Genomic DNA, 18079 nt, shown 5'->3' with positions numbered 1-18079 from the left:
TCTGACTAAAACTCCTGTATTTAAGAAGTACTGCATCTAGCCCTGGCCAGTTGGCTCAGTGGTAGAGCGTCAGCCCAGTGTGTGGAAGTCCCGGGTTTGATTCCTGGTCAGTGCACACAGGAGAAGTGCCCATCAGCTTCTCCACCCTTCCTCCTTTCCTTTCTCTCTACCTCTCTCTTCCCCTCCCACAGCCAAGGCTCCACTGGAGCAAAGTTGGCCCGGGTGCTGAGGATGGCTCCATGGCCTCTGCCTCAGGCCACAATGGAGCAACGCCCCAGATGGACAGAGCATCGGCCCCTGGTGGGCATGCCTGGTGGATCCTAGTTGGGCGTATGTGAGAGTCTATCTGACTGCCTCCATTTTTAACTTCAGAAAAATACAAAATACAAAAAAAAAAAAAAATGCTGCATCTGAATTTGTCATCAGCAATAGGAAGTTGAAAGCCACAATATTGGCAATTAACTTAGAAGTTACTCTCACTTAAAAATGTAATTAAAGAAAAAGTAATCACACTGCCCTGTTGTTTATAAATCAAGTGAGTTCCAAGTTACTTGGCTTAAAAACAAAACCCCCCACTGGGTTCTAGAAAACTCCAGCTGCCCAGGAGGAACATCCCTCCCCAGAACGTGCACACTTTCCCAGTAGGGAAAACAGCACTGGGCAGCTACTGTTCCAGTAAAAAAACAACAGGTGGGAAAATAAAAGGGAAAAACAGTAAGATGTATTCCCCAACTTCCCCTAGATCAGAGGTGAGTTTCAGGATTGTTTCTGGGACATTTGCAGTCAAAGCACTCACACCTGGAAGCAAAAGTGAACTGAATGAATAGTCATTTCCTAATTCCATTTCCTCACCAACTATAAACCACATGGTTGAGAGCATGGAGGCGAGCGAAGAAGTTTTCCACACTAAAGGCTCTCACCTAGATCCCTGAACAGAATACAAAGGTTTTCTCTGAGTTGTAATATATCCAGACACAGTACGTGGCTTCAAGTTCTACTGATTTGTGTCTGGCTATAATTATTAGTGCATCTTCCCCTCAAAAACACTTTCGGAGCTTAGATAACAGAAGCCAGAAGTTATTTATAAAGAAAGACTGACTTAAGTTATACAGCACTGCAAAAATGAATACTAGTTTTAAAATAAAAGATCACAATTGAAGATAACTCTGCTTGAGATCTTGGGTTACCGTAAAAGACAAACCACAACCGTCCTGCACCAGCCCGCTGCAGTAATGTGTAGCAAGTTCTTTCAGGGAGAGCTATGATAAGTTAGCATGCGTACCATCAGCCGACTGTCCTTTCCTAGTTGTACGTTTCACAGTTTCCCAAGTTCTGTTCAGGCAGAGGAGAAAAAAATCATTAGCAGTAAAGAGGAGAATATTCTTAAGTTTTGTGTGTACAGCCAGAACTTTACAAATGCAAAAGCATGCAAATATACTAATGATAATGGTCAGTGAGACCTCAGCAATAAAGATCTGTATTTTTTTAAGTTGGGCTGTCTCACAGCTTCTGAAAATTACTAAAGAAAACCTGCCACCTGACATTTAGCCCTCTGGGTCCTGTCACTTGAGCTGCCATTCAAATCAATTCTTGAAATACTTAAGTTTGGATCATAAATCTTCAGGGGAACAGCACAGCAGATGACTACAGCTTTCAAAGCTGTTAAGCAGTGTATGTACAACAAGCCTCAGTTTTATTCTGATATGCAAAGGTTGTGAGTTCTATCCCCAGTCAGGGCACATACAGGAACAGATCAGTGTTTTCTGTCTCTCCCTCCCCCCTTTTCTCTCTCTAAGTTCAATAATTTTTTAAAAAGGATACTTTGCATAATGAGAGCTAATGAGTTATTTAAACAATTAAAAATTTTAAATCTGTGACTTCCATTTATTAACCAAGGAATTCTTAAATTTAGGAGAGTACTCTACTTTGCGTGTGTGACGTTTAAGGGGAAAATGTTCCTAGAGGAAAATGAGGTGAGTAACAGCAGGTTCCTGCTCCTGTTTATGGCTTTATTTCTGATTAGCTATTTGTTTCAGAGGAACACTACTAAAAATCCAGTTATCAGAACACTCATGGTGTTTGCAGGGCAAAGGGTATGTGAGAGAAATTCCTCCTTCATTCCCATTCATTAAGTAGGAAAAAAAGTAGTGGTAAGAGATGGGAGTGAAGAAAGAAGTAATTTTGGATCTAAAGAAGACATCTAGGTGGATCTGGGGATTGTGATAAGAAAGATATCAGCATCTGTCTGCTACTAACAGTGAGTATAAGATGTACTACTAACAGTGAGTATAAGATGTACTACTTGGAGGAACCCTCCTACTTTCCATCTGGTTGTCCTTAAGGTGTGGATCTTGCCACATTGCTATTTTAAAAAATTTCAGATATTTACCAGTAATCTCGTTTTATAAAAACTTTCTGTAAACTGTAGATCTTTCAGTATTATACCTAAATTCTACAGGGCAAGTATGTCAAAATGAATCTATGAAAGTCAGACAAACTATTATGACAACTCACAGCTGCCCAACATCCCTGTTAGTAGCAAGAAGCCAACCAACAAGCAGTTCTGATAAGTCAATAATACAGATTGCAAGAGACAACACCTTTTGGTATAGCTCTTTCTGCTGCCTCTTAAGGTTAGTCCTAAAGACTGAAGAAGACAGTGCTGGGAAAAGCACTGAAGGTCCCATTCCAAATACACTAGGAGTAAGGAAAACAAAAAGAGTAGCATCATTATAGTGGTTAAGGTGAGGTCAGTAAGCAGTAATGAGCCATCAATTAGCAATAATATATAAATTCATTTATAAAATATAAGACACTAGAATAGGAATACCACGAGAGCTCTATTCATCTTAAAAAGACTCAGAGTGTTGGACATTGGACTGAATCAGAAAATCTTAGACTCCACTTATCTACTAGGTAATCCCATTAGCCACAACCTCCTTGAGACTATTTTCTCATCTGTAAAACTAAGGAAAAGAGGGTACGCTATTTCACAAGCCTTTTATAGCCTTAGGAGTCTGATTCTAGTTAAAGTTACTCCATTTTTTAGTCTTTGTTATAGGAAAGCCTGCTTTGCTTTCTTTTTTTCTTTTTTTTTTTTTTTACAGGAACAGAGAGAGAGTCAGAGAGGGTGATAGATAGGGACAGACAGACAGGAATGGAGAGAGATGAGAAGCATCAATCATCAGTTTTTCATTGCGAGACCTTAGTTGTTCATTGATTGCTTTCTCATATGTGTCTTGACCGTGGGGCCTTCAGCAGACCGAGTAACCCCTTGCTCGAGCCAGTGACCTTGGGTCCAAGCTGGTGAGCTTTTTTTTTTTTTCTTTCTTTTTTTTTTTTTTTTTGCTCAAACCAGATGAGCCCACGCTCAAGCTGGTGACCTCGGGGTCTCGAACCTGGGTCCTTCCGCATCCCAGTCCAACGCTCTATCCACTGCACCACCACCTGGTCAGGCTGCTTTGCTTTCTTCCCACTAGTAAACCAACACAAGAGGTTGGAAGGGCCACAAGAGGATGACTTCAGTTCTGTCTGAATGTCAGTAAAGGGGCATAATGCCAGCATACTTTTACACTTCTAAAACTAATTTCAGCCTGATCAGGTGGTGGCGCAGTGGAGAGAGTGTCGGACTGGGATGCAGGACCCAGGTTCGAGACCCCAAGGTCGCCAGCTTGAGCGCGGGCTCATCTGGTTTGAGCAAAGCTCACCAGCTTGGACCCAAGGTCTCTGGCTTGGTCTGCTGAAGGCCCGCGGTCAAGGCACATATGAGAAAGCAATCAATGAACAACTAAGGTGTCACAATGCACAATGAAAAACTAATGATTGATGCTTCTCATCTCTCCGTCCCTGTCTATCCCTCTCTCTGACTCTCTTTCTGTCTCTGTAAAAAAAAAACCAAAAAAAAAAAAAAAACCAATAAAACTAATTTCATAGCCTCTTCCATGAATAAGACAGTGAAACAAAGGATTCTCAAGGTGATATTTTATCCCTACATACATGTGTTTATATCAGGTAATAGATGAAACGTAAATGTATAAATTGTAGCCTACTTGTAAAGTATAGAGCTTCATTCTCCCAAGGCTGACATTCTGTATGAAATGTCAGTGCTTCATGGAAGACCTCTTTGGAGGCCAACAGGAAGACTGGAGGCAAACATGCTTTAAGTAAGCCATATTAAGTATGGCAGTTTGGTAGACTTTAGAGCCTGCTCCCAAATTACTGAAGCAGACTCTCCATAGGTGAGACTTCATGAGTATTTTGAAAATAATCCCCAAACGATTCTAATGCACATCTCCAATTATGATGCCAGAACAGAAGAAGAGTGAGGTGAAGAGATGAGCTGGTACAAACCAACACATGCTCTTTATACTAGTGTTAAGGGTTTTATTTTGTGTTATAAACTTAAACAGCTTTATAGGGAAGAAAACCAAATGATATCTTTATAAATTGGGTTTTAATCTCGGTCTATAGTTTCACAAATGTAAGGACATTGGGACATACTGTGCTCCCTAAGGTGTGGGCCTTGCCACATTTCTGAATCCCCCACTTCCTTCACATTTAGCTCTACATACCAAACTGATGTTAAATAACAGGCAATATACTCTTCAACTCTGTTGTTGCATCATAGTTTGCTTGGCTTTCTTTTGAGTTTTAATTTAATGGTGCTATGGATTTCTTTCTTTCTTTTTTTTTTTTTTTTTAGTGTCTTTAACATGTTCACCAAGTCCAAGTTGGCACCAACACCATTCCAAATCCCTGCGAATGCACTGGTGCTATGGATTTCTTACTTTTTTCCACAGGTCTCCAACATTGGGTCTTACTAAAATTTTTGGCTAGTTTAATAGATATAATCAAAAGTTGTTTAAATTACTGGCAAGTCTGTTTACTTTTGCACTGATGATAGATATTCCTCACAGAAGAACTTTGTATTCTTATTTGATCACTTAAATAAGTTTATTGTGTATTAATAAATTTGTATCATATAAACTACTAGATACTAAATTTAGTTACATTTTTGAATTTTCTCATTGTTTTATTCCTTTTTATTTTTCACTAAGTAAATGCTTACTATATTTTAATAAATTTTTTTTCTGATACTTATGAAAAATTACTTATGAAAAATAAACAGAAAATCTGAAGAAAAAAATGGTTCTTCACAGAGCTGCTATTAATATTTTTCTGGTTTTCTTTCTAGCTTTTTCTTACACATTTTGCAGCAATTAAAAAGAATATATACAACCTATTTTGTTATCAGCTTATTAACTTGTCTCATATTGCTAGATTGTCTTCATAATCTGCTGTGTAGATGGCTACATAGAATTTATCAAATGAATACACTACGAAATTACTTTCTTATTTTTAGAAAGTTCAAGATGCTTTCAATTTATGTTTTTAAGTTTGATGAACATTTTTCAGGCATAAATCTGATTCCAAAAATTTTTCTTAAGACAGTCTCAGATCCCACGAAGACCTGGATTGAAACAGCCCCCGCCCCTGGCTGCACCAGCACCATATTTTCATGGCGATTGATACATATGCGAAATGCTTTACAAGATGTTTTTCCCCCCTGTATACAGTACCACAAGTAAGATGTAAGCATGTAACTTTTACCTCAAACCTAGCTACGTTTCCTCTTGAATTCTATTTTAGAGATTAGAACTGGTTTAATTAGAAGAAACAAACCTGTAAAATTAATTCTTTTGCTGCTTTATCAGCTTAAATTAGGCTTGTCCCCAAAGTTTTAGGTTCACACTAATCTATTTGGGGAGAGTGGTGTTAAAATAGCTTCCTGACTGTAACAAATTTACAACGTAATTTTATTCAGAGATTGTAAGTGATTCAAACATTTTAACAGTGGGAAAACAACTAAACTGGATTCTTTATTTAAGAGTTTACATTGAGGAAAATATCAATGTTTATGCCAAACTAAACAGAGAATTTGAGAACTACAAGTAACTGAGAAAGAAAAAATGTAGTTTACCTTGTTTTACCAGTAGGATCCATGTAAGTTGTTTTCTCAAACTTGACCCATTTTCCTTCTGCAATTAACTAAAAGGAGGTCAGAATTAGATAAATTGGGAAGCTTTCAAACTGAGTTGTTTTTTATTTAGAAGGTTTTTTTTTCCCTCTTCACGTTTTCTCTTATGTTCCTTCCAATTAGCACGTTTCCCTCCCAGTAATTCCTGTGCAGGTTTTCAGTTGCGAGTATTAAAAGTTGTTTTCCTGTAGGTATTTCTGCTTGTTTGGACTTTTGGAGGTAGTACTGAGAGGTGAAAAGGAATGACAGTCAAAAACTCCCAGGGGTTGACTGGGGAGGGAGAACTAGAAGGGAGCACAGGGCGTGCGCGCTTCTCTGGAGGGCTCCTCATAACGGGCCTCTGATCTGGGTGCTACTCACACAGGCAAGTGTGTTTAGGATGTAAACTCATCAGTGGCATTTTATTTTCAATGACTACACAACAAAGTTGACTATGGGGAAACTGTCCAACGACTGGGTTTCTAATAATGATATGTGGGTTCCCACCCAGTATGAGTGGCATCCTCAATATCGTTCTGCCTAGACATTGAGAAGTGTAGGGTTCCAGCACTAACATACCTATTGCACTGTACTGCACTAACAGGAAAGGGTAACTGTGTACATAAAGCAATAGATGCTTCTGATCGTCCTTCTTACTGGGAGCAGCCTACTAATTACCAGTAGATCTGACAGATAACATGGATTTTTTTTTTATTTCTTTAATAGGAAAATACTGATTTTTAGTTTTTGCATGTCATTCAAATACACAATTATAATAATGTCACACATCCCTATATGATTTTCCTTTTATGTATTTTCCTTTTTTTCCAAAGTGTACAGAGTGAGGGACATATAATATTTAGTAGTTCTACACAACAATAACTCATACCCTTGTAAAAATTTTACATCTTTAAAACATTTAACTGAAACATCCATTTTTTAGCTTTGCTATTCAATTGTTTAAGAATTAAAACTAGGTTGTCAGTATATAACAGTGACTACAACTTCATTTTCTTTTTATACAAATACTTTTTATCACAGTCACTTGATTAAACTTTTAAATACCTTTTTAAAATTAATTTTTAAATTGAATGTATTGGGGTAACACTGGTTTACAAAATCATGCAGGTTTCAAGTGTACAACTCAATGAAACATCTTTTGCACACCAAAATGTGTGCCTATCACCCGAATTAATAAAGGTTTCAGTATTGTGCTTTAAAAAGAAGAGAACTGTGGCCTGATTGGTGGTGGCACAGTGGATGGAGTGTTATCCCAAGATGCTGAAGTCTTGAGCACTGGCTTATTGGCTTGAGCCTGGAGTCACTGGCTTGAGTGTGGGATCATCAACATGATCCCAAGGTTGCTGGCTTGGGTCACTGGTTTGAAGCCTAGGGTTGCTGGCTTGAGCAAGGGGTCATTGGCTCAGCCTGAGCCCCCCACTCAAGGCATGTATGAGAAGCAACAATGAACAACTAAAGTGAAGCAACTACAAGTTGATGTTTCTTGTCTCTCCCCCTGCCTGTCTCTTCCTGTCTATATCTCTCTCTGTTTTTTTAAAAGAAAATAATAATAATAGTATTGCAGGGAAGTGAATCACAAATTTTTAAGTTACTTTTTTTTTAAAGCACATTATGGAGGCCAAGAGGGCACAGGAGTTTCCACTGGGACAGACTCATGCCTTGGTTTTGACTGGCATTCAAGTTGGAGTTATACCAGTTTAAAGTACTTGATATAGCCCTGGCAGATAGTTCAGTTGGTTAAAGCATCATCCTGAAGCACAGAGGTAGCCAGTCCAATCCCTGGGCAGGTCACATACGAGAACCAAATAACAGAGTAGGCTGAACTTGCCAAGTATGTCATAATTGGCACCCAATCTCTGGTACATGGAGCCGTAGCTTCCTTAGTCTCCCTTGCTTGATGACACAGAGTTCTCTCAGGGGATTCTCAGAAAAGAGGAAGGTTTATCTGGATATTCATTAGTTTTTCAGAAAAATATAGAGGCACAGAGCTGAAGCTGTATGAAAACATTCTGTCTAGAAACATCTTCTATTTTTCAATTACCAAAGATATTTAAAAAGCTACCTTTACTCTTTAAAAGTAATAGTGCCCTTATTTTCCTTCTAATTTTTCGCCTGAGTAGTTTCTCTGAAAACCATTATTTACAAAATGCTCTCTGTACATCCCTGCATCTTTCATGTTATTTTAAATTTAATATTTTTCATTGTAGATTTTAAAAAACTACTTGGGGTTGTGTATATAAAGGTGTAAAATAAGCAACAGACAGGTATATGTTAGATATGTGCATACACATAATTCAGGGTACATTTACATATATAAAGTTGCAAAAGATCCTGAGCCACAAATAACTTCTAGGAGATTACAATCCTCAGTAAGTCTCATTTGTAGCACATAACCATTCCAAGACAAAGCAGCATATACAGAATAAGCAAACTACTGCAGGCTCAAGCAAAATTTTACAACAAATTTTCTAAAAGTTTGCTATGCTGACCAAAGATATAACTACTACAGCCCTTACGGGTTGGCTCACTGGTAGAGCGTCGGCCTGGCGTGTGGAAGTCCCGGGTTCGATTCCCAGCCAGGGCACACAGGAAAAGCACCCATCTGCTTCTCCACCCCTCCCCCTCTCCTTCCTCTCTGTCTCTCTCTTCCCCTCCCGTAGCCAAGGCTCCATTGGAGCAAAGATGGCCTGGACGCTGAGGATGGCTCCATGGCCTCTGCCTCAGGCACTAGAGTGGCTCTGGTTGCAACAGAGCAATGCCCCGGATGGGCAGAGCATCGCCCCCTAGTGGGTGTGCCGGGTGGATCCTGGTCGGGCGCATGCGGGAGTCTATCTGACTGCCTCCCCGTTTCCAGCTTCAGAAAAAGACAAAAACAAACAAACCAAAGATATAACTACTAGAAAGAAAGCCCCTCCAAAGTATATTTTGTCTGCTACACACAATGAAAAGTAAACACAAACCCAGCCACTGTTATTTACTCAGTGATGCCAGGGATGCAGAAGCTCAAATGGAAATTTTCATTGTCATGTGGTCTGAAAAGATTAATAAGCAAGACAAGTAAATGACTTCCATGTTAGCATAATTAAACCTGGATGGTAAGTCTCCCATTTATGTTAGTAGATGTTGCTGACAACTTTTTTTATTTTTTCAAAAGACAGAAAGACACAAGGACAGATAAGAAGGGAGAGAGGTGAGAAGCATCAACTCATAGTTGTGGTACCTTAGTTGTTCATTCATTGCCTTCTCATGTGCCTTCTTTTGGGAGGCTCCAGCCAAGCCAGCAACCCTTTTCTCAAGCTAGTGACAGTTGGCTCAAGATAGGAACCTTTGGGCTCAAGGCAGCGACCATGGGGTCATGTCTAGGATCCCATGCTCAAGCTGGAGACCCCGTGATCAAGCTGGATGAGCCCACACTCAAGCTGGCAACCTTGGGGTTTTGAACCTAGGTCCTGAGCATCCCAGGCCAACACTGTACCCACTGCACCATTGCCTGGCCAGACTCTGACAATTTTTTTTATTTTTGTATTTTTTCCAAAGTTAGAAGTAGGGAGGCAGTAATACTCTGCCTGTGCCTGACCAGGATCCACCAAGCATGCCCACCAGGAGGCGATGCTCTGCCCATCTGGGGCAATGCTTTGTTGTGGCCAGAGCCATTCTAGTGCCTGAGGCAGAGGCCATGGAGCCATCCTCAGTGCCCGGGCCAACTTTGCTCCAGTGGAGCCTAGGCTGCAGGAGGGGAAGAGAGAGATAGAGAGGAAGGAGGGAAGGGTGGAGAAGCAGATGGGCGCTTCTCCTGTGTGCCTTGACTAGGAATCGAACCCAGGACTTCCACACATTAGGGCTGATGCTGTACCGCTGAGCCAACTGGCCAGGGCCAACTCTGACAATTTTATTGTGAGAAATTTATGGTGAGAGAAATGGTTACTCTGAAAGTAATCATGTTGATGCAATCAAAAGTTCCCTTAACTTTAAGTTAAATGGTCTTAGAAGAGTACCATCAAGGTAAGCAATGTAAGTATTTAAATAAATATAAAACTAATAGAAAATTTCAGTGTAGAAGCAAGAATTATTTCATTAAAAGCAACTTTATTGTTTTTGCTTTTCCCTACTGATTAAACAAATTGAACAGAATTCAGAACACACTACTGAACAAAATGTAAAAAAAAATAGTCAACAAGAAGCAATCTGTACACAGTGTAAATCAGTATACAGTATTGTATGAGAATGAGACTGATTGGCTTTAAAATGAATTTTCTGCTTCAAGGCCAACATCTCCACAAACATCTGTGGAAGTATTGCTAGGGCATGCCCGCTTCTTCATGATGCTGCATTTATGTAGGGTCTTCTCTAGAGGTGTTAGGAGCCCTTTCTTGCAGTACTCACAATGGTGAGGGTAGTCTTTCATATGAATGGGAATAACATTTTATTTAAAGCCTGAAGCCCTGGCCGGTTGGCTCAGTGGTAGAGCGTCGGCCTGGTGTGCAGGAGTCCCGGGTTTGATTCCCGGCCAGGGCACACAGGAGAAGTGCCCATCTGCTTCTCCACTCCTCCCCCTCTCCTTCCTCTCTGTCTCTCTCTTCCCCTCCCGCAGCCAGGGCTCCACTGGAGCGGAGTTTGCCCAGGCGCTGAGGATGGCTCTGTGGCCTCTGCCTCAGGTGCTAGACTGGCTCTGATTGCGGCAGAGTGACACCCCAGATGGGCAGAGCATCGCCCCCTGGTGGGCATGCCGGGTGGATCCCGGTCGGGCGCATGCAGGAGTCTGTCTGACTGCCTCCAAGTTTCCAGCTTTGGAAAAATACAAGAAAAAAAAAAAAAAGCCCGAGCCATCTGCAGTGTGTACTCATAGTATTCACAGTGATACTTTCCTGCCACTGTGTCTTCATGTGCTTTTTAAGCTTATTCTATTGTCTAATTCCCTTTCTACATCTCTTACACCTAAATGGAAGATCTTTTGTGTGAATAGAGAATATTGTGACTTAGCAAAAAATGGATCTGAAATTTTTTTTAAATTTTTCTGAAGTGAGAAGCGGGGATGCCTCGACCGGGATCCACCCAGCAAGCCCACTAGGGGGCAATTTTCTACCCATCTGGGGCTGTTGCTCTGAATGTAGCAACTGGAGCCATTTTAGTGCCTGAGGCAAGGCCATGGAGCCATCCTCAGCACCCAGGCCAACTTGCTCCAGTGGAGCCTTGGCTGTGGGAGTGGAAGAAAGAGGTAGAGAGAAAGAAGAGGGGGAAGGGTGGAGAAGCAGATGGTCACTTCTCCTGTGTGCCCTGACCGGGAATCGAACCCGGGACTTCCACACATTGGGCCGATGCTCTACCACTGAGCCAACTGGCCAGGGCCAGATCTGCAATCTTATAAGTCACAGTGTCTATACTGGTGCATCTTTTTTTTTTATCCTTGTGGGCAGCCACAGGTTCTTTCTTGTTCTGAAGGCCTGTGAAAGCCTTTATCACATGTCACACTTATGGGGGTAGTACTTTGTATGAACTGAAATTATATGTTGTTTTAAATCAAGTCCAAACTCTTGTGGTTGCAGTGCAAACACTGGTGTGTTTTGCTTTCTTAGTGAATAAAGAGCATGTTGCTGCACTCTGATATCTGGGAAAGTCAGAAGACAGATGTCACACTTGAATGGCATCTCTCGACTCTGCTTAGTTTTTACATGCATGCTCAAGTCAGAACATCTGCAGACCTCCATTAGCAGTACTGGCATTGGAACAGCTTCTCCTGGGTATGGAGTTGCTAGGGTTTTTGAAGTCTGATGGGTGAGGAAAACCTTTATCGCATTCCTTGCAAATATGACAAAAGTTCTTGCTGTGGACTGCATTTTGTTGGCTCCTCTTTCCTTATGTACCATTTTGTGAGTAAACAGAGCCCCAGCATGAGAGAAATGCTTCCCACATTCATTGCATTCAGTGGTCTTCTCCATCTTGCTGGTCAGCTTGTGGCTGTCTAGGTGGTTGTGTAATGGAGGAACTGTGGTGTTCTCTTTTGCCAGCATCATCCAAGGAAATCATAACGTAGTCCTCATAGTTGCTCTTGTCATCATCTTGCTAGTCCACAGGGATCCATCGGAATCTATGGCTGCTCAAGAGGCATACTCTGCTACCAACACTTCTTCTGAAACTACATCAGTTGTCAGACGATCAGTGATGATTTCTGCCTCTACAATATCATGAATCTCATGTTCAACATGCCCAACATGAGACATATGTATAGAATCACTCGTCAAGATGTGGTTTGGTATAGACATTGATGATGAAGTAATACTGGAAGCTAAAACTTCATCTGGGACAGTGCAATGTTCTAAAGAAACTTCTTCAGTTATATCTGAGTCTAGCACTTGTTCAGGAATGATGACCGTTTCAAATATATCTGCTTCCACAATATGTGGGCACTGAACATCTTTAACAACATCTTCAATAACATCTTGGATTACAACCAAGTCTCAGTCATCAGGAAGAAAGTTATACAGCATTATGTGAGAATCCACAACCTCTGAAACCAAAATGGTTTCTTGTACTCCACAATTTGATCACCATCCATGTGTGCAGCATCAGCGCCGCATAGGACTGTTGTGATGCTCAAGTGGAAAATACATGGAAAGTGTTCTGAAAAACTGTTGTATCAAAAAAATGACTGGCCCTTGTGGTTGTAATTCAAGTCCATTCTTATCCATGGCCTTTAATTTTCACAGTCACTGCTCCTCACACCTGCAGCCTTCACCTTCTAGGCAGACCTCACCCGTGTGTGGTACCCCACACCTGCTGCTATGTCAACCAGAGGCTTCTCAGCCACCACCTGGGCTACCAGCTGACCCTACTCCAACCCCTGGCAGCTTACAGAGTACACCGCTGCTGTTGCTCAGGGCAGCCAGGCTCCCCCTGGGCCTGACTGCAGCCTCCCTGGGGCCTGCTGAGCACCCAGCCCAGCATGGAAAGGTGCCTCAGGGGCCACCCACCAGGCTGGAACCAGCCACTTCATGGGCATGCTAAGCCCTGTGGTCTCGGTAGCACTTGGAACTTACCAGACCAAATAAGAGACAGTTTAAATAAAAAAGAAAGGTTTCAAGATCAGAGTTCCAAGATGAAGGATTTAAATTTTATCCATTGCAATAGTTCCTATAGGAAGAGACTTTTTACAAGCTAAACTTTGCACAGCAAAGGAAGCCATTAACGAAATGAAAAGACAGCCCATTGAATGGGAGAATATATTCACCAATACATCTGATAAGGGCTTAATATCCAAAAAACAATCCAATTAAAAAATGGGCAAAGGACCTGAATAGATATTTCTCTAAAGAAGACAGAAGGTCCATAGACATATGAAAAGATGTTCAGTGTCACTAATCATCAGAGAAATGCAAATCAAAACAACAGTGAGTTATCACCCCACACCTGTCAAAATGGCTATCATCAATAAATCAACAAACAAGTGTTGGTGAGGGTGTGGAGAAAAGGGCACCCTTGTGCACTGTTGGTGGGAATGCAGACTGGTGCAGCCACTTTACAAACTGTGGAGTTATCTCAAAAAATTAAAAATGGAACTGCCTTATGATTCAGCAATTTTTATTCTGGGAATACATCCAAAGAAACCTGATACACTGATTTGAAAGAATCTGTGCACCCCTAGGTTCACTGCAGTGTTCCTTACAATAGCCAACATTTAGAAGCCCAAGTGCTCATCAGTAGATGAGTGAATAAAAAAGATGTGGTACATTTATACAATGGACTACTACTCATCCATAAAAAAAAGAAGGAACTCTTATCTTTTGTGACAGCATGGGTGGACCAGGCGAATATTATGCTAAGTGAAATAAGCCAGTCAGAGAATCTAACGAACAAGCTAACAAAATAGAAAAAGATTCACAGATACAGAGAACAGACTGACAGCTATCAGAGGGAAAGGAGGTTGGGGGCTGGGTGAAAATGGTGAAGGGATTAAGCAAAAATTAGAAAAACTTATAGACACAGACAACAGTGTGGGGATTACAAGAGGGAAGGGGTGAGGGGAGGTAGAAGAGGGTAAAGGAGGAATAAAATGGTGATGGAAGGAGACTGGACTTGGGGTGGTGAACACACAATACAATATACAGATGCTGTGTTATACAGAACTGCACACTTGAAATGTATGTAATTTTATTAACCAGTGTCACCCCAATAAATCCAATTAAAAAATAAAAGCTGAGTAACATATAAGACATTTGTTCATATATTCTGGAATTTAGACAACTAAAAGTTAGGTTTTTATTGTTATACATATTGAGACCATAACAGCTAATTAAGATGTACCTAAGTACAAAAACACGTGATCTATTCTCCTACCCTGGGAAAATTTTAGTGAAATTTGAGAATTTTTGCATCAACAGCCAAAGTCTACTTTTAAAAGTCTCAACTTCACTAATATAGTATATATAATTAAGAGGGCTACACCTGGGTCCTAAAAAGGGAGCAGGAACAATGTTTATAAACTTTTTAAGAAATAAAAATAATTTGAAACAACAAATAGTCTATACATTTCTTTGAAACTTACTTTATGTGGGAAAAGGGAAAGGGAAGTGAAAAACAATTTATACCTCCTCTGAAATAATAAACTGTTTAGCTGTTTGAGAAGAATCCACTGGTTCTTGGTTTTCCATTTTCAAACTAGTCAGTCTTCCCAGTCCTTACGCAAGAAGTCCACACTGCAACAGAATGAGATATGTTTTAGTACATTTATTTTTCTGATTTAACATTTATTCATAGAGCATTGGTCAGAGTAGTTAAATGGTGAAAAATTAATCTGTCATCAAAGCTGCCTTTCTCATATGCGGATCTGGGAGAACTGCGCAAGATGGAAAAGTCAACACAAAGGCCTTAGAAACACCCAGGGAAGCCTTAAAGCCATCCCTGTTAGGTCCAGTCCATGGTAGCCAAGTTCCCACTGCGTACGTATGAAGACACTTTAGATAACATTTAGATTTTCAGACTCCAGATTTGATTTTCCAAGGGGACAAAGGTTGTATACTACACCCCATGTCACCTCCAGCTGTTGTCCTTTATCAATCCTTTAGAGGTAAAGATTTTTTTTAATTTTATTTTTTTAAGTTTATTGATTTTAAAGAGAGAGAGGAAGGGAGGAAGGAGGAAGGGTGAAAAAGAGAGAAGAACATCGATCTGTTCCTGTATGGGCCCTGACCAGGGATTAAACAGGCAACCTCTGCACTTCAGGACAACTCTCTAACCAATGAAGCTATCCAGCCAGGACATTATAGCTAAACTTTTAAGAATTGTGTGGACTAGCTATTTCTAGCTTCCATTTATTTATTTTTTATTTGTGGTAAGTGAATATACCATGTTAATAATTTTGAAAATGTACAGTTCAGTGGCATTAACTATATTCACATTATTGTGGTCCATTCACTTCACAGTTTTAGTGTTAAAGATACAGTTAACTAGTACTATAAGACCTATGATGAAAAAGAGCAGCCTCATCCCATTTGTTTTTACTATTTTTTCCTGTCTTGACTAAATTCCCTTACTTTTGTATCCTGAATGTCAACATCTTTGTGTGTGTGTCACACAGAGACAGAGAGAGGGACAGACACCGGAAGGAGAGAGATGAGAAGCATCAATTGTGGCACCTTAGTTGTTCATTGATTGCTTTCTCTTATGTGCCTTGACCGCGGGCCATCAGCAGACCGAGTAACCCCTTGCTCGAGCCAGCGACCTTGAGTCCAAGCTGGTGAGCTTTTGCTCAAACCAGATGAGCCTGTGCTCAAGCTAGTGACCTCCGGGTCTCGAACCTGGGTACTCTGCATCCCAGTCCGACACTCTATCCACTGCACCACCGCCTGGTCAGGCTGAACATCTTTTTTTAATCCTAAAAGCTGACCAATAATCTGGCTGCATATAGAATTTTGGGCTGAAAATAATTTTTATCAGAAATTAAGAGGTGATGTTCAGTTGTCTTGTTTCTAGTGTGGTTGCAAAATCTGAAGCCATTCTGATTCTTTATCCTTCTTTCTTTGTGACCTGTTCTGTTTCTCTGCAAATTTAGTTATTCATGCCTTCTTGTTGATGTTACTGTATTGTACTCAAATGGGTCCTTTCAATCTGGAAACTTCAGACTGTGCCTCCTCTTGATGGGGAACTTTCTTTGAATCATTTTACCAGTAACCCCCCCCCCCCCCAAACACACACACACACACACACACTGCCATTTTCTTTGCTCTCTTTTTCAGGAACATATTTAGCTGTTGTACTCCCTGAATTGATCCTCTGTCTTGTCTTTATCATTCCTATTTTCTGGTTCCTTGTTATTTTATCTATATTTCACAGTGGTTCTTCCAACCCTTTACTACTCTTAAGTTCCATAGTTCCTTAGCCCATCCCACCTCCTAACTTTAGCTCCAGGGAAAATACAGACCACCAAGAATCATCAACCCTTTTACTGTCTTAGAGGAAAAAACTGGCTTTGCTGTTTCTTTTGGGACCTAAAGCGAATAAACTACCCATTCACAGCTTCAATTTTTATCTCAGACAGCAAGTTTCCCCTATCCTAAAACACAACCAACAAAAGAGAGAAAAAAAAATCAACCTCCTCATAACCTTGTTTTCTCTTCCAATCATGCTGGCCTTCTTGGAAGTACAGATGATGCTATCTTTACTCTGCCACCACAGTCTACTTTCCTGACTAATCATTCCCAAGCTAAAGCACTGTATCTCCAATCCCTTATTCTTCATTACCAAACTATAACTTATACATTGCAAGTCCTAAAAATTCTACCTCTAACATTTCTTGCAAGTGTCATCCCTACTATCACTACTCCCACTTAGGATGACATGATTTTCAAAACTTACCTCTTAGACACTAGATTTTTCTTCATATTGTCTAACTTTTTTTTATTGTCTAACTTTCAACATTGCTTACACTTATGTTGCTATAAAAATTCCCTAAGACCACTGCTGAATAAATGAAGAAAGTGAATCTGGCTGAATAAGTCTAAGAGCCACTCGGTTCCTAAGAACAAGGTTAATGTGGGGCCTGCTTAGACTTGTTTTAAAGACTAGTTCCTCATCTGCTTGTCTGTGTTTAACTAAGGTAATTAAACTCAACTGCAAAATTATCTTGACACAAAGTTAAATGACTCACACTGCCTGATTTAAAAACTTACTGTAAAAGTCACACTAATCAAGATAGTATGGGTACTGGCGTATGGAGAGACATATAGACTGACAGAATATAACTGGCAGTCCAGAATTAAACCCACAGACTCATAGTCTTCATACTGTTGACAAGAGTGCAAAGACAACTCAGTGGGGGAAAGAATAGTTTCACAATAAATGGTTCTTGGACTAGATACACACATAAAGATGAAAATGAACCTCTATCGAGACCAAATATAAAAGCTCAAACTGGGTCAAAGACCTAAGAACTAAAACTATAAACTTCATAGAAGAAAACATAACTATCTTCATGCTCTTGGATTAGGCAGTGGTCTCGTAGACACGTCACCTAAAGCACAAAGCAACCAAAGAAAAGAGATAAATTGGGACTTCATCAAAATTAAAAACTTTGTGCTTAAAAAGATACCATCAAGACAGTAAAAAGACAACCCACAGAATGAAATAAAAAAGTTCATTAATCTAAGCAGACTCGGATCTGATATATGTAAAAAAAGTATAACAATAATTAAAAGACAACATAATTGAAAACAGGCAAAGGATGTAAGATAGTTCTCCAAAAAAGACCTACAAATGGCCAATAAGCACATTAAAATATGTTAAAAATCACTGGCCATCAGGGAAAGGCAAATCAAAACCACAATGAGATAGTACTTCACTCCCACTACAATGATTATAATAAAAGACATAATAACAAATAGTAGTAAGGATGTGGAGAAACTGGTATCTTCCAACATAAACTGCTGGTGGGTATGTAAAGTGGTGTAGGCACTATGAAAAACAGCCTGGTAGTTCCTTAAAAGATTTAACTAGAGCTCCCATATGACCCAGTAATTTTACTCCTATGTATATAAACAAGAGAAATGAAAT

The 18079-nt window shown here is 40.2% G+C and overlaps 1 protein-coding gene, 1 non-coding gene and 1 pseudogene across 2 annotated transcripts in view; all 3 read right to left on the bottom strand.

The window, feature by feature from the left end:
• The window catches only part of NUDT5 (nudix hydrolase 5), a 39955-nt gene that overhangs the window by 13387 nt on the left and 8489 nt on the right, over window positions 1-18079 (bottom strand). Inside the window, exons 2-4 of the mRNA XM_066384643.1 lie at window positions 14620-14727; window positions 5981-6048; window positions 1283-1332 (exon numbers count right to left, since the gene is read on the bottom strand). Coding sequence (XP_066240740.1) covers window positions 1283-1332; window positions 5981-6048; window positions 14620-14682 — 181 coding nt within the window. The 5' untranslated portion in view covers window positions 14683-14727. The remainder of the gene's footprint in view (window positions 1-1282; window positions 1333-5980; window positions 6049-14619; window positions 14728-18079) is intronic.
• Window positions 11308-11383, bottom strand: TRNAI-AAU (transfer RNA isoleucine (anticodon AAU)). The gene has a single exon. It is a non-coding gene; the product is annotated as a tRNA-Ile (tRNA).
• On the bottom strand, window positions 11447-13500 carry LOC136405421 (zinc finger X-chromosomal protein pseudogene; annotated as a pseudogene).

The sequence above is a fragment of the Saccopteryx leptura genome, chromosome 5 (genome assembly GCF_036850995.1).
Source record: "Saccopteryx leptura isolate mSacLep1 chromosome 5, mSacLep1_pri_phased_curated, whole genome shotgun sequence".
Lineage (NCBI taxonomy): Eukaryota > Metazoa > Chordata > Mammalia > Chiroptera > Emballonuridae > Saccopteryx > Saccopteryx leptura.
Note: the sequence above shows the minus strand (reverse complement) of the source record. Positions and strands in the feature narration are given on the sequence as shown.